This window comes from Myripristis murdjan, chromosome 21 (assembly GCF_902150065.1).
Source record: "Myripristis murdjan chromosome 21, fMyrMur1.1, whole genome shotgun sequence".
In the NCBI taxonomy this organism is placed as follows: domain Eukaryota; kingdom Metazoa; phylum Chordata; class Actinopteri; order Holocentriformes; family Holocentridae; genus Myripristis; species Myripristis murdjan.
In genome coordinates, this window is record NC_044000.1 from 11389641 (window position 1) to 11408853 (window position 19213).

At 40.2% G+C, this 19213-nt stretch overlaps 3 protein-coding genes across 5 annotated transcripts; 1 reads left to right on the plus strand and 2 right to left on the minus strand.

The window, feature by feature from the left end:
* The first annotated feature begins 15 nt into the window (after positions 1-15).
* On the plus strand, positions 16-6219 carry parp9 (poly(ADP-ribose) polymerase family member 9). Of its 2 annotated transcripts, none has more exons than XM_030080722.1 (8): positions 16-151; positions 1364-2257; positions 2847-3068; positions 3211-3426; positions 3748-3808; positions 4121-4584; positions 4674-4836; positions 5082-6219. In XM_030080722.1, the coding sequence occupies exons 2-8, from the start codon at positions 1391-1393 to the stop codon at positions 5360-5362; spliced, it is 2274 nt and encodes a 757-aa protein (XP_029936582.1). In that variant the 5' UTR covers positions 16-151; positions 1364-1390; the 3' UTR covers positions 5363-6219. The 2 variants fall into 2 exon arrangements, with proteins under 2 accessions (XP_029936582.1, XP_029936583.1); XM_030080723.1 differs by lacking the exon at positions 16-151 and adding an exon at positions 191-267.
* Positions 6220-6583: 364 nt separating this feature from the next.
* faima (Fas apoptotic inhibitory molecule a) lies at positions 6584-11385 on the minus strand. 2 transcript variants are annotated; one of them, XM_030081702.1, is made up of 5 exons: positions 11262-11385; positions 10098-10232; positions 9665-9893; positions 8274-8323; positions 6584-7834 (listed from the first exon to the last, which is right to left on the minus strand). In XM_030081702.1, exons 1-5 carry the CDS (start codon positions 11373-11375, stop codon positions 7685-7687), a joined length of 678 nt encoding a protein of 225 aa, XP_029937562.1. In that variant the 5' UTR covers positions 11376-11385; the 3' UTR covers positions 6584-7684. The 2 variants fall into 2 exon arrangements, with proteins under 2 accessions (XP_029937562.1, XP_029937563.1); XM_030081703.1 differs by having other exon boundaries at positions 10098-10228; positions 11262-11355.
* Positions 11386-12587: 1202 nt separating this feature from the next.
* Positions 12588-14317, minus strand: cxcr2 (chemokine (C-X-C motif) receptor 2; the record flags this gene model as incomplete). The annotated part of the gene is made up of 1 exon (XM_030081276.1): positions 12588-14317. A coding segment is annotated over one exon (1014 nt), but the record flags the coding sequence as incomplete, so codon positions are not given.
* Between the last annotated feature and the right edge of the window lie 4896 nt (positions 14318-19213).

Consider the following 19213-nt stretch of genomic DNA (forward strand, 5'->3'; position numbering starts at 1 on the left):
TTTCTGATGAAATGACGCTGCCTTGTTTTTTGTTTTTTTTCCCCTTCGCAGTTCGATTTCCTGAATCACTCCAAACAGCCAGCTTCACTTAAAACCAGTGTTGGTATGAAATTGCAGTTTAACGCGTGACGTGGTTATCTTCTACTAAAAGGTAGGCACGATATACAACTTTGAAAGTGTCAAACTTGGCAAATATTTTAAAATGCGTACTTCATCTCTGTCCTTTCACTTTCGGGTTTGCCACGGTACTTTCCAGTTGTTCAGAGGGTGAATGCTAAAACTCCAGTCTTATTTTTTGTGCAAAATAACTCTGTTTTTCGTTAAAATGGTGGTATGCTTAAGTGAAGATAGATACTGAAACATTAAAAATGGTTTACACGATACTTTTAACGCAAGCCAAGCGCCGCTTCCGAGCACTACGCAGTACTAGTCACGGTTTGCTTTTCTTGTAGCTTCGTCCACCATCGTGTATTTTAGGCTGCTTGCCCTAATGGTGAATAGTTGTTGTACAAGGCAAGTGCAAAGCCAGAAGACAGGTATGAAAAGAAAGAGGAAAAAAGTTATGAAAAGACGGAGAGAACTGCGATGAGAAAGCGGACAAAATAACTTTAGTCTAAGCTGTCTATATCAGCGCCAAACAATGGATAGTGATATCAAAATTAAGCTTCTCCGCATTGAAATAAATAGCTATATTTACGCCTAACTGCCCTGATTGTTGTCAATTAATGTATTCTCTTTGGTGAAATCGGTGTTGTAGGGTGCCCTCTTTCTCCCTCTGCTGGACTAAAAGGCGAATAGTATTCATGCTTGGTGGGCCTGCACAATATGGAGACTTAATAACCCAATCCCATCATCAATGGCTCCTTAACGAAGAAGCTGCAGGAGTAAGGGGCTCTGCAGGGCTTTCGCAATGGCATTTCAGGTGTCCCCATGTTGTTAGCAGTAGGTTGATGCATGTCTATATTTACATTCCATAGCAGGATACTCGTTTTGTTAAATTAAATTTAAAGCTGTATTCATTACATAGCCGATAATAAGCTTTTATTCATGACCATGCAGATAAATGTAAGAAAGTCAGTTTGTGTGTCAAGGTCAAGAGTCCAGTGTAACAATCCAACACAGTTTAATCTGCAGCTGTTTATCAGTGCAGCACCATAACAGCAAGAACAATACCTGCCTGAAAAAAATACTGGGTGTTAGATGCTTTAAAAGAAAAAAGAAGAATGTGCAGTGATCACCTAACCACCACTAAGAACCACTGCTAAACAAAATATATCAATAACTACAGGCATCAAACATTAGAGTCACTGTATAGGCTTGCAAATTGATGATGCATTTGCTGACATGCATATTCTCTCCCCAGATTGATATCAGGTTGTCTGCAGGAGCCATGGCCAGCAAATTTGATTTTCCTCTTCATGGAGCCTCTCTTAATGTTGTGAAACAATGTGGGCCTGATCTGATAGATGTCCTTGAAAGCAGATTTGGATGTACAGTCAAAATCCATGGTGTGGAGTTTGAAAGAGACCCAAGCTCTGGACAATCCAGAAGGCCAACAGTTGTCCCAGAAGAAAGGTTATGTGTTCCACTCAAAGGTGTGAAGGTGTCTGTGTGGAAAGCCGATCTCACCAGTTTCAGTGTAGATGCTGTTGTCAATGCTGCTAACTCCAGGCTACAACATATCGGTGGCCTTGCAGCAGCACTATCCGACACTGGTGGCCCAGAGATCCAGAGAGAAAGCGATGAATTCATCAGACAGAATGGTTTTGTGAAAACAGGAGACGCAGTTGTCACTAATGCTGGGAAGCTACCATGCAAGAAGCTAATTCATGCTGTGGGCCCACAGATACCACAGAATGCAACTTCAGCCGAAGTTTCCCAGGCTAAACTACAGTTGGCAGCGGCAGTTAAGCGCATCCTGTCCTTGGCAGGCAAATACAAGCTGCATTCTGTCGCCATTCCTGCTTTGAGCTCTGGCATCTTCAACTTCCCCCTGCCGCTATGTGCAGAAACCATAGTGACAACCCTGAGAGACTACTCACCACATCTTCCCTGTGACATCCACCTGGTGAACCATGATGAGCCCTCTGTGTTAGAAATGGAAAAAGCCTGTCATAGGATATTACCCGGCCCACCCCCGTCATACAGCCAGGTAACACGGGGTCGAGGGAGAGGTGCTGCCAGTGCCTCAGAAATCACCGTCCAGGTTGGGAATGTCACTCTGACACTGAAAAAGGGTAACATTGAGGAACAGCGGGTAAGAATATTTCAGTGATCATTGTTTGATCAGTTGGTTATTTACGTAATTACTTGAATTCATTTTTATTTGCATAAATTGAGAATGCTAAAATGTGTTATAATAAATATGTACATAATGTATGCTTTCCTACATATTTGAATGGGCACCAACAGTGCCCTTCTTTTACATTTTTATTGCTTCCAGATTAATATCAATAGTAATATGTTTGTTGTTGTGTATGCTTGCAGCAGCTTCAGCTCCCCATTTTTACTCAAAAACAAGCCTCTGGAGTGCCTGTATTACAAGATCACCTTTTTGATTCCTCAAAATACCCCTGTACAGGCATCTTTGAGCAGGACACTGGTATCTGTCCAAGCTGTCTCTGCATGCTTAACCTTGTGGGGAAGTATATACTTGAGTGTGTGTTTAAGGTGGCTGTGCAAAAAATAAATTCCCAATTATTTTGCATTTAATATGGTGCCTGAGTTCTTTAACTTTTTTTTTTTTTTTTTTACAGTGGCCATAAAGCAAATCAGTCTAAGTAGATGGCACACAAACTGTATTTTTGCGTCTTCATAAACTGTCTGTACTTTGTGTCTCCTCTCAGGCAGATGTCATCGTGAACACCGCATCACCAGACCTCAATTTGTCAGCTGGTGAAATTTCCAGGGCTTTGCTCAAGAAGGCTGGCCCAAATATACAAAGTGAAATATCTAAATATAAAAATACTTATCTCTCTGGACATGTCATCACCACCGGCTCTTATAATCTACCCTGTAAACAAGTTTATCACACTGTATGCACTGGAGAGAAAGAACAACGGCAACAGGTACAGCATTCCTTCACTGTTGAGGGGCGTCATAGAAAAACCAAAGCAAGATGTGCACAATCTCTGACTTATCCCAAAGCTGTAAATCTATCTATTCTATCTATGTATGTCTGTCTATCTATCCGTCTATTCATCCATCTAGATCCTTCACAACGCAGTAGCGGAATGCTTAAGACTGGTGACCAAAAATGCCCTCGGATCAATCGCCTTTCCAGCCATCGGCACTGGCAACCTTCGTTTCGGAAAAGAGGAGGCTGCCAGAGTCATGATATACGCAGTGGAAGATTTCACCCTCAACTCCAGAGAGAGGATGGACGTTTACTTTGTCATCCATCCAAGTGCCACTGATACTTTCAAGGTCATTTCACAAAAATCCATTCAACAGTCGTGTTACTGAACTCATTGCTATACTGCCAATATTACTCTGTATCGTCATAGGCAAAAATGGAAGTGCCTCTGATGTAATAATAGTAGAAATAATTGCTTTATGTGTATAGCAGTTTTGAAATAATTGAAAATTTTACAAGAAGTATTTGGTTTGTGAAGCAGAAAATATGTTACTTGATAACAATTTAGAAATGCCTTCATTTCATTTCCTTCATTTCAAGTCTAAATGGTTTTCTTTTAAAGTGGATTGTCTCATACAAAATTAATATTAATAATAACCCTGTCTCTGCAGGCTTTTGAAGCTGCAGTGAAATCTCTCCAGGACAGGCCATCTCCTCGCAGCCCTTTACACGGTAACAACAAAATACCTAGGTTGTCATTTTGTGTACAGTACCAGTTACAGCTGAGAAGGAAGTCTTTGTTGTGATCATGAGCGTGATGGTGATGGAGTGCCTCATAACAATGGGAGTAACAATGGGACAATGTAGACTCAACTTACAAAAAAAGCAACAACTAGGCATGCTTATCAGAGTTTATTAGCCTGGTAGAAATGTATGGTCAACCAATTCTATGGCTTGGCTGAAACAACAAACTAATAACTGCTAAATTTGATAATTATCTTGCAGTATCTGCAGTTGTGATAGTCTTAATGTCTCCTCTCCCAGGATTTGAGCACAGTAATGACTCTCATGGCAGCAGAGGTCCCACTCCACTGATCAGTGTGAGCAGCACTTTGACTGAAGAAGCACGTGAGGCCAAACATTGGCTCAATGATGTCTTCAGTTTGTCCGGCACCTTCATTGCTAGCAACAATTTCATCCAGTACTTTGGTGAGCAGGAATTCCGGCAGCTGTCCCGTAAGCTCAAGAGGGGTGTTAGCATTGAGGAGTTCTTGGAGAAAGAAAGTGCAGGTGTAAAAATACAGGGGATGTCAGTTGAGGATGTGGCAGTTGTCAGGGTGCAAGTGGAGGCCATGCTCTGCAGAATCCAGAAGGACTTTGTTGAAGAAGAAAAGAGTGCCATGCCAAAAATGTCAATCACCAGTGGAAGAAAGCCAGTGGACAGATACACTCATGAGTTTAAATACAGAGAATCTGTCTTCAGGAGTTCAAAGCTGTCTGTAATTAGGGTAAGTATACATGCAAATAATTACCACACCACCGCTCAACCACATGTTTTATTGCTGTCATTTCTTCTAAATCTGCCATAATTTTTTAGGTGGACAAAGTGGAGAATTCTGCTCTGAAGGACCTCTTTGAGCTCAAGAAGAAACAGCTAGGCCCTCCTGGTTCTCCACGGACCATGTATCAACGTATACCTGCACAGTTCTGCGAAATGGTCAGCCAAGTTGGAATCCACAGAGAGTACACTCCACCTGATGGTATGTTAATCACTACTTTTAAACATTATATTAGCTTGTGTGATGCAGTTCTTCTATGGACTTTCAACAAATGTAATTTTCCAGGATCCATGTAATTGGAATTACAACCTGTGCTAATGATATTTTAGGACCGTGATTAATTCTTGGATGGAAAACGAGGGGTTTCATCAAAAAAATGGAGATCGTACAAAAGATACAGAGAGGCAGTGCAGTTATTTTTCTTGTGAATTTTCTGCTACACACAGATCCACGGTATGGAAAAGGCATCTATTTCACTGGCAGCGTGCAGTCGGCCATGGACGTATGGAGGGACATGGTAGAGGAGTATCTCTACTTTGTGGAGGCCCAAGTGCTGACAGGGAAGTCTACCCCTGGTAAACCAGAATTTATTGTGCCACCTGCTGTGGGTGAGGATCCAGCCATCCTGTACGACAGTCTCAGCGGAGGATCTGATATCTCCGTCATATTCAGCGGTCACCAGGCTCTGCCCACTTACATTATCATCTGTAAGAAAATGGGCTACTGAACAGTGTTTCCTCTGTTCACACACTGGGGTGACACCAAAAGCACAAAGCATGGGGAAAATAACATGATATTTTAGTCTAATTCGGCTTGCTCTAAAACACACTTGGGATATAACTGGGAAATATGACACCAAAAACTAAAATTTTCCCCAAGCACCACTTCAGCATAGAGGAAACACTGTTGTAAAGAAACTGAATTGATGCAATTACTTATTTTTTGATCATTACAACTCTGTTTTTGTGTTTTATTGGGTTTGATTCTATATAATCTTGAAGTTGAGGTCAACTGAGTCATTAGTTTGAATTACTGTGTTTGTTTGCTTTATTTTTCTTTTCAGCGATTTCACGTATTTTTCGGTGGTGGCAGGAATTTTGCAAGGGGGGCTTTGTGATTTGTAAATGGAGAAAGTATGTGACTTGAACGATTGAGCTAACATTTGCTTATAGCCACATCTTGTATTTCATACAGATAAATGCACAGCCGAGTGATTTGTTTTAGTGGCAGCACGGTTTATCTAAGCTGTCACAAGTGTCCTCTGACAGCAGCAGTAAATGTGACCAGTTTTTGTATACTGAAATAATAAATCTGACTTGCTCTTGTTTAGAAAAAGATGCAACATCTTCCTTAGTGGGGCAGATACTAAACTTTGGCTTAGGGGTGGGTATACTGCATTAGAGCTGTTTGACAAATGTGTTACTGTCACCTACTAACATGTTTCTGAGACACTGACACGAGCTGCTGCTGGACAACAATTGTCTAACTTGTTTAACAAAAATGAAGAATGTAAGGACAGTGAGTTGATGCTGACAGTGTACCAGATACTGGAACCAAAATTAAAATGGGATTGGTGTTGGAACAGTCAGTGTTTTTCTCTGAAGAATTCAGAAGACCCAATATACTGTGGAAGATGAAGAGAATAATTAATTTCATAGAAAAACAGTGTTGTCTCCTCAGAAACACACCTGTTAACTGCACCGTCGTGACATCACCTCGACATGTGACAAAACCACACTTTGACACTACCATAATCTGCAAGACTAAACATCACAATCACAGAAAGTTCTGGACGGCCAACATTCACATGGTTGTTCCAGCACAATATTCATACACAGACATTTCTGTTGGTTTTGTGACTATTACACTTCTGGACAATCATGGAAGCCCTACTAGGTGATGATGCAAATCTAATGACCCTGCCTTGGAGCCCAATAACAAAGCCAACGCAAGTATATAGATTTAATAAACACAATATACATTTTAAAAATATGATTGCACACAACCAGGATTTAACACTACATATTTTACAAACATACCAGTAAACAAAATAATATATACATATAAACATTGTATCAATACATGACATATTTAAGACATAATGAACATAAGACTGTCTCCAAGTCTAAGGGCTACAACAATACCTTTCCTCAATTATAACCAATTCTATCCATTTTTGTATTTATCATAAATTTACTGCACTACATCTCAGATTAATGCACACTACGAGTGCACAATTCTGCACTGCAGTTTTACCAGTGGTCAAGAACGCCTTTCTTTACAAATGTAAACATCAGAGACACTCATCTGTTATTTTGTTTACTCTCCACTGCGGCTACCATAAAAAATATTCTCTGTTAATCTGTCCTCACGAAAGAAGACATTTTAGAGACTTGACCACACACTACAATCACATACATGTGTGAGAAGATGACTGAGTGTCTCCAGATTGTTTTTGAAAATAAGTAAGGGACTCACTTTGACTGCATACGAGATCCATAAATGCTTGTTTGTTGTTTTGTTTTTAATCATATCTAAATCTGATTGTCTGAAATTGTTTAAACCATGAGGCTGTAGACTCTGCACCCTCGGACGTGTTTGACAATCACAGCAGTTGACAAAAAGCAAGTTACTGGCACGTTGTTGCAGTTGGCTGCATCAATCAAAGAAAACACGTTTTACTGTACATGTTGATGTGGTGCTATACAGTGATCACTCCTAACAATAGTAGACTGACATTTGAGTTTTACAATCCCATTTTAATCCACTTTTGGAACTTAAATTATGACTGGTTCCTTCACATCCAAACTAAAGCTCCTACCTTCAGTGACTGGAACAATATGACTAACATTGCATCCTTTTCAGATATATATGGCTACTATTCCCGCCGATGAATGGCCATCAAAAATTGGTTGGATACAGTTTTTTTCTCAGTTGGTCCCAGATTCCAACAGTGTCTATGCACTCTGATCTACATGGTCCCACTGTCTTACATGTACACACACACAATCCTACACACTCAAACCCAATCTCTGCTCTTGTGCAAATGTCACTCTGTGCATTCAGCTATCTCTGTGCCATCCACAAGCAGTGTGTGAATGATCCCGTCTCGCCTCTTGCCGCTGCTCACCGCCTTCACACAGCAGTCATGGTCACCGAGTGTAAAGTGTGTCTCCGTGCCGTCATCCACAAACTCCCCCTGCAGGTAGAAGTGAGAATGACTGCGGGCCAAGAAAGAAATGGAACTGTGGAGCCACTCATTAGAAAACCAACTGGATTGGATGGATTTTTTTTTTTTTTTTTTTTTTTTTTTTTTTTGTAAAATCACAGATGTTTGAGGCTTTGCACAAATTGAGCCTTTTAGTCTTTGGTAGCACTATCAGTTCCAGTTCAGAAACAACGGAGTGAGTTTTAGTTGTTTGCTTTCTAGCTTTGGGAGACAAATGCTCATCTTCAAAAGTTGATTTGACATTCCTAAAAAAAAAAAAAAAAAAAAAAGAGGAACATCTAGCTTCTAAAATATATGAAATAGCGTGTTGTATTCATTTAAAACTCATCATAACAAATCACAGACAAGTAGTGGAGAAGCATAAGTATAAAACCTATAAATGAATGTATGTAAAAAATTAGTTACTTACCGCAGTTTCCATCTTTTGTCCGTTACACCAAATATCCATGGTGTCTTTCTCTGGAGAAAATAAACACACATGACTGGTAATGAGGAAACCTTGTAATAGCTGCATAAACTGCTGATGGCGGTTTATGTGTGCACAGAGGTTTGAGCAGTCACTTGTTCAAAGTGCAACAAGAATGTGGAGCAACCACAGCGAGTTTTTCCCAGGCCGTCTGCTCATTTCCTGGTAGTATAACCTCAAGATCAGTGCCCAGTTTGGTTTGTTCTGTGTGTTGTATCACTGATGAGGACAGTCCTGTGACTGAATCAACAAAACTACGACTACTATAGCTGGGTTTGTTCCTTTAATTATACAATTCAGGGGCAAGCTATGCAGACAGGTGATGTAAACAACAAGCACTACATAGGCCTAGTCAATAGCGTGAAATGATTGTGATAATCTGATAGCGTGAAAATCTGATGATAGTTATTTCTCATTTGTTTAATTTTCTGCAGTAAAAGCTCTGCTGATTAAAGAGACAGTTGCAAATAGCAATTCTGTTTGTGTACACTAAACTGTTCTTTTAACATTTTGCCGAATCAAATTCCATGGCAAGCATGATTTTTGCATTGAATAGTTCATATACATGTGTTAGATCTGAGTTTAATTGACTACAACTGTCACTTGGGCCAACTGGATTCAGAAAATGTGGTATATGGCTTGTTATTCCCTCAAAGATACTGGAATTTACCATCATGGCAACATTAGACTGCACTTTTACAACAGTGTGCACTGTAGATGGCAGTATTGTAGTTTTTATCTTAATGAGATTATTTCACCACCGAGGCAGACGGTGAACTATACAGGCCACAGAAACAGGGCCCACATCAAGATCCACAGATCAGCATTGCATGCCAATGTAACTCTAGCCTCTTACAATGTTGTAAATACTGTAGGTGTTGTGTTGCTATCTGATTATCTATAAGCGGTGTGATTACAAGAAGTAGAGGGATTAGCTTGCCCAGATGAGAGTGGCAGCTGAAGATGGTGTGGGGCTTTAAGCGGTTAAAGAGCTTAGGCTGAACTCTGACATAACACCAGTGGGTAGCTCTGAAGGTGCAGAATTCACTTTTAAAACTTTGTCCAGACAGACTGATCAAAACTTCATATTATAAGGTACTGAATCCATTCATTGAGCGCATTGTTAGGACCTAAAATAACAAGAATCACACAGAGTTCATGTTCAGTTGATCTCAGATTTTTTTTAAAAAAAAGTGTTATAGGGAGATGATGAACACTTCTGCCACAGATTTAAAACAATGGTGAAACAATGGTGAAAAATACACAGATGCATTCATCCCTTAATGAAGACAGCAACACTGTTGTTCATAAAATAAATCAACAAAGAGGCTCACCCAGGACTACCCTAATATCGATGCCATCCAGGTTGAGCACCCACGTGCTCGTCACCTTTGATCTGTTCTCCATGTACTTCTTCAGGCTCTTCCCGTTGATCTCCAGCGTATATTCATAGGCAAAGCCGCTCACCGCATCAATGTTGATGGTTGCCTTGGTGTCTGAGTTGCCCACATTGAACGTCTCCTTCCCCACAAGCTTGAACATCCAGTCTCTCCGCAGTATCTCCTGTTACACGGTGTAAAACCAGAACACAGACACATTAGGTGCCTCTCTGTATACTATATGATCTCTACAGGCCATTTGCAGAGTAATGTAAATTGAATAACAGAACTGAGCTTGGGATGAGGCAGTTTGATTCAACACGGTGTAATGACAGACAGTAAGATCTGGACCCTACTCCTGGCTTCTGAAGAAGTTTAAAGTTCTTACCTTTCCATCAATGTGGATGACCCTCTTCCCAGTGGTCGTGCCATGTTCAAACTCTATTCTGTGGACTCCATCGCTCAGAGCCACCTCCCACACTCCCACAAGATCATTCGACATCCCAGCTTCTTCAGCACCTGCCTGAGCAAATAAACACTAGACGCTTAGATGCCCAGATGATTTAATGCTAAATGCTACCCACACAGCCCAGGTCTGAGTTGTTCCATAGGCGTCTGGCTAGCTAACTGTAGCTAAAAATAAACACGTTAAACAAAAAATAATGCTTCTCTTTCGACTGAATCCATGACAGTAGGCGCCGCACTAACTAACTAGACGTCGGTGAACGTTAGCAATCTTAAAAAGACATGTAAAGTGGACAGAATCACAACTAAAAGTGAACATGGTTATCTGCATCAGCACTTCCGGTGGTTATATTTTCTTTTCAAAATAAAGTCATATTAAAGTAGCGTTCAAAGAGTACACCTTTAAAACCACATTTGGATGAGAAAACGCTAAGAAAGTTGTTTTTACCATCATTGCAAAATTCCTCGCGTTGACAACATACTACAGAAATACACATTATTACATGCACATTATTTCCGAGGGAAAGCATGTAGCCTATTGAGATTTTTGCTTACAATGTTTCATAGTGAACCAGACATTATAACAGCTCGTTATAACATTATAACGAGCTGTTTTCCATCTCAACACCACTGGTGTGGCTTTATTTAAGAGCCGGGAACAACTCGGAACAAATGATTTGATGCTTTGTACATTCTGTTTAGGATTCACTCTGCCTTGCCCAAACAGAAGACTATCACAATTGATAAATATTCGCTACCGTTACAGTACTGAGTAATTTTTAAGTGATCTTAGACCGGCTAGTCAGCAATCTCCCTTGATAATTAGTAAAAACTGCAGGTTTAGAAGTTCGTAGTAATACAAAAGATTATTGCCTGAATTATCCAGTAGACGGACTGGTTAACTCAACGTGGGTTTAATTCTGAAAATTAACCGGCACATGTAACCCAACTGCTACTATACGTGTGACTAGTTTAATGTAGCATAATTTACCTGCATATTTTGGACGCTAACGCAACCCAAATACAAACGGATAACCCTGGGTGTTACAGCTCACCAACGTGACTTTTCGATATGTATTATAATTACCTTGCTGGTGGTGAAGTCAGCTCTCAGGCTCAGCGGGCAGTAAGTGATCAGGGCCGCTGCTCTCTGTGGCCCGGCGATCCACCGACAGGCGAGCTGTGGCTTTACTGTTACCATGGTAACACCATATCCGCTTACGTAAACGCCTGAACCGCCTCTTCTTCTTCTGGAGTTTCACTGCAGTAGGCATCCTTTAAATTGCGTTGCTGCCTCCCCCTGGATCTAATCGTCCACTGTTGTCTGATTCTTCTACAGTGTTGTATTTAGTCCAGGTGTTCTCAGAAACCTAAACTGGATTAAAAAAAAAAAAAAAAAAAAAACCCTCCATCGTGTCCCAACACTCCAGTAGATGTTTAACTCCTCTGTACACCTGTAGTGACTGCCCTTTTTTCCCTCTTCATATTTCCTGCATGCAGTCAGGATGTGTTACACTGTCTCTTTTTCCTGACCTGAGTTGTCCCCTGGTTTGAGTTCATATTTACAGAGGCAAAATTTACTCTGGAAAGGAACTTAAATTAGGAAATAGTAACTAATTTAGTTCGCACTTTAGTAGAATTTTTAAGTATTTGTTGGATACTAGTTGTGTTTATTGTCTTATTCTATAAAGATAAGGACAGGCTGCTAAAACACTATGAGGGAAATGTAACAAAAGTACCAGAGGAAAAGTAACACTGAGCGCAAACCAGTCATAGCTGATTGCAGCGTACCAAATCCAGTCTGTACAAGCTTTTTTGTGTGTGGCATTTGTGAATTTGTGACAAATGCAGCAAAGGGCCTGGCTGGGATTCAAACCCAGGCCGCTACAATAAGGGCGTAGCCTTTTAGACTTCTGCCCATATTATTGTGGTGGAGTGAGCTATGGTGTGTGACATGAGCTGTGTGCACATGCAGACAGTGACACATCATGCACACTGAGACATACACACATTTCAAATTGCAGGTGTCATACCAGGCATTGCAGAACTGCCGTTGCGCAGACTGCCCTCTCCATCAGAGGAACAAGGCTCTGGAAGGCCCTGCCCAGAAATATAAAGAAAACCCATAATCATCATCTAAATTAATTAATTCAATATCACAGACCACATCCACAAAAGTGTGAATAATCACAAGCTAACCATGTCCGCATACCTTGATATCTCACAAGATAAGTTCCAAGGCAAAAAAAAAAAAAAAAAAAAAAAGCAGATTTCAAACAATTTTATTTTGATAAGACAAAATAATTACATCGCACAAGGATTGGTACATATGAATTATTACCATAAAGCTTTGCATTACTCTGCATATCAGTAACATGCACAATATTTTCCTTATACCACATAGGTGTCAAAATGATAAGCATTTGCAAAAGAGACTGCAGAGATCATTGTTTTGGAGTACGGCGTTACCACTTCCTCCTATTTGTTAAAGGTCGAAGCGCTGTTTTTTCCTACTGTGTCACCACAAGAAAAAGAAGAAAAAAAAGAAACCTTATCAAGTGAAGACCTTAGGCTTACAATATTCTTACAATATTACAGTATATTAAAAATTGCAAAATTAGCAAAGAATTAGAAGTAAGCGTTATTAAAAAGCTTCATTATGACCCAGAAAAACTACTTAACACACTAAAAACAAGTTCCATAATAAGACGCCCCTGCTTCAAAAACACATTCTCCCTTCCACTGACTTGTAGCTTTGCAAATGAATTCATGATTTATTTTGTCATAATTCACTAAGTCATTCATCCCTCGGCTCAAAAACAACAACAAACAACAACAAGCGCCTTTTGGAAAGCCGAAGAGGACTTCCTTTTCACGATGAAACAGGCAGACTTTGAAAACTGTATATAAACAATGCTCAAATATTTCACTTCATGCAACACCGTATAACGCCATATCTGTTATGGAGTAGCAGATATGGTGTTATGATATTCTACAGATCATTATTCAGATTTTGAACAGCTTAGCCTAAGGCCACATAATGAAGTTTTCTTAGATTTTCTTTTGTTCTTCGAAACATTAAATTTGGGGCCCAACACAAGACTTCATAATCCGAACACTTGTTTCACTTTACAGTGAAACAGATGTGTTCCTAGACTTGAGGCTTCCTGAGCTGGTGGCTGAGCCCTTCCTGTAGGCCAGCTGGATCCTTTTGCTGATGACGCCGTGTTTGTGCAAAGAGGAGAGCAGCTGGTTACGGAACTTGTGTCCGATGAAGGCGTACAGCACCGGGTTCACCGCGCAGTGCATGAAGGCCATCACCTCAGTCGCATGTAAGGCCAAGTCCACCGTGTTCCGCACTTCACATGTTTCAAACCCGAGCGAGCCGCCTCGCATGAGCGTGTCTATCAGTACGGTAATGTTGTGAGGCAGCCAGCACAGAACAAACGCGATCACCACGGCCAGGATGACGCGCATGGCCTTGTGCTTTTGTTGGTTACGTGAGTGAAACAGCGTCAGCACGGTGCTGCCATAGCAGAAGAACATCACTATGAGTGGCAAGAAGAAGCCTATTGTGTGGCGCAGAACGCGCACACTGACTCGCCAGTGGTCGCCGCTTTCACCTGTGAGGTTTTCATAACAAATGATCTCGCCTCTCAGGTCTTCAGGCTGCATGATCTCCCTCTTAACTGCCACAGGTAAGGAGAGCACACCAGCCGCCAGCCACACCCCACCGCACATCAGGCCGACCAGGTGCCTGCGAGAAGAGAAGAACCGTGTAGCTTTCACAATGGCGATGTAGCGGTCCACACTGATGCAAGCCAGTAGGAACACACCGCTATAGAATGATGCCTCCTGAAGGCCTGACATGAGCTTGCACAGGAAGTTGCCAAAGATCCAACCAGAATGATGACTGACAGCCCAGAACGGGAGGGTGATTGAGAAGAGTAGGTCCGCCAGTGCCAAGTGCATCAGGTAGATGTCTGTGCTGGCTCTGCGTTTTTTCATATAACAAACCACATAGACGACTACGCTGTTGCCCAACATGCTGAACACACACACGGTGATGAAGGTGACCAGCAAGCCCAAGGTACTCAATCCACGCACAACTGGACTGCAAGGGGAAGATGATGCCTCTTCATAGATGGAAAACGAGGTGTTGAAAATAGAATCGAGCAGGTCCGGGTCCAAGTAAGGCTCCCATGTTGTCATAACCTACATTAAGAGAAAATTCTTGTGATATCGTGTGTAGCAGTGATACAAAAAGTAGCAGCAGAAGAGGACTTGGTAATTTATGGTTATTGTTGAGAACAGCATTTGCTGAAATGATAAAAAATACTTTTTAATGCTGCACCAGGCAAGATCTTTATGCAACCAACATGAAGTGAGGCAACGACAAATAAAAGCGTCCTATCAAATCATTACAGATAAACTGAAGACATCATTTTGTATGCCATAGATTAGCCTTCTTGCCATTTGGATATTTTTTTTTTTCTGTGTAGTGTTCCAGGGGCTAAAATACATCCACCCGCATCATTTGTGAGTTTTGATCTTTTTGTCACTTGTAGTAATGATTTTTGACAACAAAATGCTAACCATCAGAGAAAGTGAACAACAGCAGCTTCCTTATCTATCTCTTTGGTGGGTTTTAGGGATGGCCATGTCCATCCATCAGTGCATCTCTATGTCCATTCAGCACTTTTCTCCAAGGCAACTTGTCTTGAAATCTATTGGTTGGCTTGCTATTTCTTTTGGTAAACACATTCAGGCTCCCCAGAGGATGAACCGTGATCTTTCCCCAAGCACCACCCTCAGGCCAAAATGTCAACTTTGCATACAAGATATCACAAAATGTAAATGAGAAAAGAAAAACATATTCCTCTTGATTTTGACCATATCACCTTTCTTGTAGATATTAAAACGTAAATTTTAATATCTTAAAATGTAAAGGCCATTTGATAAGTGACTTTTTCCTCATGTGCCATATTGAACAAAGCCAAACATTTGACTTCAAAATATCTTTAAATGTAGTGGATAGGTTGCCATGCAATTCTCTGAGTGGACTTATGTTTTCCAGAGAATGAACCCTATCAGGTATGATGAACCCATGTATCAGTCCACCATGACATGACCACCATGTAATTATAACGCTAATATCAAACTTCATAACTATCCTAGCACACTCCCCATCCTGTACATACCAATTCTCTCATAGCTTGTGTTTTTTCAGCAACAAGTGATATCAACAGTAACTGAGTTTTGATAATTTATGATGCTAGCTGATGTATTTTTGCACTTGTATTATATTTCATGGAACAATGCGCAGCATACCTTGTAAGACTTAGTGGAGCACAAACCTTTTGGTGCTCCTTTCAAACCCTGCTTATATTTTATTTGCTTTGCTTATAAAATAACACCAGACTCCGGTTCTCGATTAGTAGTAGTATGTTGGTATCAGGCATAATCACTGTAACAAAATCTTAACAGGGCCAGAGGCGCTATTTGTCCTGACTTTAACTAGCGGTTCTATATGGTTGTCAATATTTTTGTGTTACACCTGATGAAAATGGAAAGTAATGGAAAATAATCTGGCACCACCTGCTTTGACCCAGATCAGAGGTGAAAAGCTACCTGCAGCTCCACGCATTCTGTAGCCCTGCTATCAGCATACAGTGGTTATAGTTTAGGGGAAGTATGGGGGTAAGAGACTTCATTTCTCAGTTACATTTTTGAGTTATCAGATTTCCTGCTTTAACCCGGTTACTCTGGGGTACTTTTGTGCACATGAGCAAAGTGAGTGCATCCTGGTTAAGACACTGGCATTATATAGCCTGCACAATCACTGCGTCGGTGTTCACTATCATACTTGATAATCAGAACAGGTGGTTATATAAGAAAAAAATTCACTAAAATATTAGTTTCACTCACCAACTATCTTAGTATGAGCTTGAAATTTAACATTGGTCCCTGCAGTTGAAGGCAAATGATTCCACCTAAATGATAACCGCCATCTACCAACAAGACAAACTCTGCACCCTTCCACCATAAAACTTCAATATCAGACTTCTACATGTTTCTATTTCTGCCTCCTTCACATAATCGTTTTGTGGTGAGAAAACATATTTTCTTATTTTTCGGGCCCAGAGCACATATTTGCATTTTAAGACATTGTGCTCATTTCATAAAATTTCAAGTGATCAGGTTGGCCCAGAAAATGCTACACTTGCTCACTATTGCTCAGCCTGATGCAAAAATGCACCACCTCACCACCTCCATACCACCAGCCACTGAGAAAATATAGGTCCAAGTAATGCATGTGAGTCACATCATATGGCAGAAATTCTGGCTGGTTAAGTCCTCAGCAATCAAACATTTATTCTATCATTGTCATCTCAACAATGCATGAAATTGCCTTGTGCAGCTTTAATAAATTCATTTGTTGTCAGTGCAGAATAGACTACGTCATCAGTTCAAATACATGCATGTTGAGTTGCATGTGTCTTTTACCAGTTCCTCGCATGTTTAAAAGAATATGTTGTAGAATATATGCTTTCAAATATCATTATAATACCCAAACTGTTATACCCAAGCTGTGCTGGCAAATGCAAAAGACTTATTTATTTCATATTTACCTGTTTTTCCCCTTCTTCTTGGCTGGTAAGAACAAAGTATCTCAAAACAATAAAAATCAAAAATTTTAGTCTCATCCTCCCTTTTTGCTGTAAACACCTTTATCAAGAATGAAACTCTTAACCAAAGTAGTTTGTCCTGCTCAGACCAGTGGTAGAGAAGAGTGTTTGTGTAATATGTGCAGAGAAGTCATGCAGTATTATCAAATGGTAACACTCATGGGAAGTAGACAAACCCACAGATAATATCTGTTATTCTCAAGATAGGTACACGGACTGCAGGGTTTTCTCTAGTTTACGCTGTTGTTGACATGATAAGATGACAGGTGACCTAATAACAACTCCAGGTGGCTGTTGATAAACTAAAACACCACCAAAAGATTATATTAAAAAAAACAAACAAAGAAGAATAAAGAAAGAAAGAAAGAAAGAAAGAAAGAAAGAAAGAAAGAAAGAAAAATAATTTATGTTAAAGTAGTTAAGACTAACATATCTTCTTTATGCGTTTAACATTTAATTTTCTGGCAAACATTGGCTAAATTTGCACACATTGCATCAACCTCTAAACCATTATACTCCAAAGCAGAAATATGCTGAATTATGATGATAAAACATCAGTCAGTTGTTTTTGTTTCAGTCGGACTGATGTCAAAATGGTGAATACCAACATATGTTCCATACTTTGTATTTAAAATCCACTTAGCTCATAGTTCATGTGGCCATGCTTGGGGTGGGGTGGGGAGTGGGGGGCATTTTCAAGTTTTGATGCGTTTCTGTATTGCTCAAGATGTTGCCAAACCAAATAAAGAGGATCTCTGTTAGTGTCACATTGACAGGAGGCATGACACATCTATTTGTCACGGCATAGTGCATGAGAAAACAACACAACATGTTAGACAGTGTACTGCAGGATACCCAAGTTCCAAGTTAATGCCCTTGTAATGTTATATATGTGATAACGTAGTGTTATATTAACTTTTGATATAGTTGAATTCATATATGTAGTGAGGAGAGTGGTGGGACCGGGAAACCTCACTAAACTCTATTGTCTACATCTTCATTCACACTGATAATATGGGCCTGTTATTTATTTGAAGGGTTTATGTAGGTGCCTTGAGAGGGGGAACCCCAAGAGTGACCATAATTGTGCGGTGCATTATTTTACAGTCATTTGCTGTTTGGATAAAAATTCATCATGTGATGTGTGGTGTCCCCTGTATGAACCCTCATGCTCACCTCTGCTCACCTTTTTTTCAAGTTGCACCCCCACAGCTTTTTCTGCTTTATGTTTTCTTTAGTTTTCAAACATTAAGTGGTTACAGTTCTCATAATTGTCATATAAATCCTGTATTTTTGGTACGACAGCCCATGCTTCCAGTTCATTCTGGTACTGGTGTGTGTGTGATCCATCAGTGGGTGGCACCACTCTGTTACATATAAACACATACATGGTTCTGAGTGTTCATACTTACTTACTTTGAATTTTTTAAACTCCCCCTCTTGTCACTGATTACATAACTGAAATCATCTCTGTTCATCAATATTGTATATTTAGAGGTTTTTCTTCCATGAAAAAACATTCCTTCGTGCCTTAAAACGGTTATTAGATAGCTTAAAACAGTCCATTAAGTATTCATAGATCTATGAAAATGCAAATGTTCCCTGTTCCCCAGTGAATCTCTTAGTTACACTAATATTATTAATGTGAAGAAGCCATTTCAAGTTGGTCTTGCTGATTTTTTAGAAATAAAAGACTCATGTTACCGGTAGGGCTGGTGCTAATCAAATGGAAAGCACCACCCTGACAGTTAACAGAATCAGTTCCTCAGGTTCATGAAGTCATAAAAGTGACGAGTCTGAATCTGTCTTTTTGAGATCATCCTTGGTACGCTACAAATGGAAAAACAGCCATGGCGCTCATTACTTAATTTGCTCCTCATATGTCGTGTAGCACATGAATAACACCACATGGACATGTTGACAAGGTTAAAAACTTGATTTTCATCAGAGAGGGGTCTTTCATATGTTTATCTAACCCAGAGGGAGGCAACCATGTGCCATAGTACGCTGAGAGTCTGCAGGTTTTCATTCCAGTGAAAAATTCCACCAGGTGACTTCACTGCTTACCTGACCTTCAAGCAGAGAGGTGTAGTTTTTGGTTGGAATGTGAAGTTTCATACTGTTAGACAGCACATCAGTGAAACCACCTGAGGTCTTTAAGCAGCACTATCTGAGAACAATTAATACTGACAACAAATGGTTTGTTAGTGAGTAAAGAAGTGCTCAGCCATTCAAAAAAGGGACTGGCATGTACTGGAGCTCAAGTTTGTTCAAATAGGAGTCAAATAGGACTTGCAGATGAAAAGGAAACAGTAAGAACTCATGAAGCAGTCAGGAAGGAAGCTTCATG

Bases quoted from the DNA above. Each gene is read 5' to 3' on its own strand.
- parp9 (XM_030080722.1), top strand. From the start codon at position 1,391: ATGGCCAGCAAATTTGATTTTCCTCTTCATGGAGCCTCTCTTAATGTT. The intron at 3,427-3,747 runs GTCATTTCACAA...CTGTCTCTGCAG, and splicing joins GTGCCACTGATACTTTCAAG to GCTTTTGAAGCTGCAGTGAA. The intron at 4,585-4,673 runs GTAAGTATACAT...ATAATTTTTTAG, and splicing joins CAAAGCTGTCTGTAATTAGG to GTGGACAAAGTGGAGAATTC.
- faima (XM_030081702.1), bottom strand. From the start codon at position 11,375: ATGGTAACAGTAAAGCCACAGCTCGCCTGTCGGTGGATCGCCGGGCCA. The intron at 10,233-11,261 runs GTAATTATAATA...TTATTTGCTCAG, and splicing joins CTGACTTCACCACCAGCAAG to GCAGGTGCTGAAGAAGCTGG. The intron at 8,324-9,664 runs GTGAGCCTCTTT...TATTTTCTCCAG, and splicing joins CGATATTAGGGTAGTCCTGG to AGAAAGACACCATGGATATT.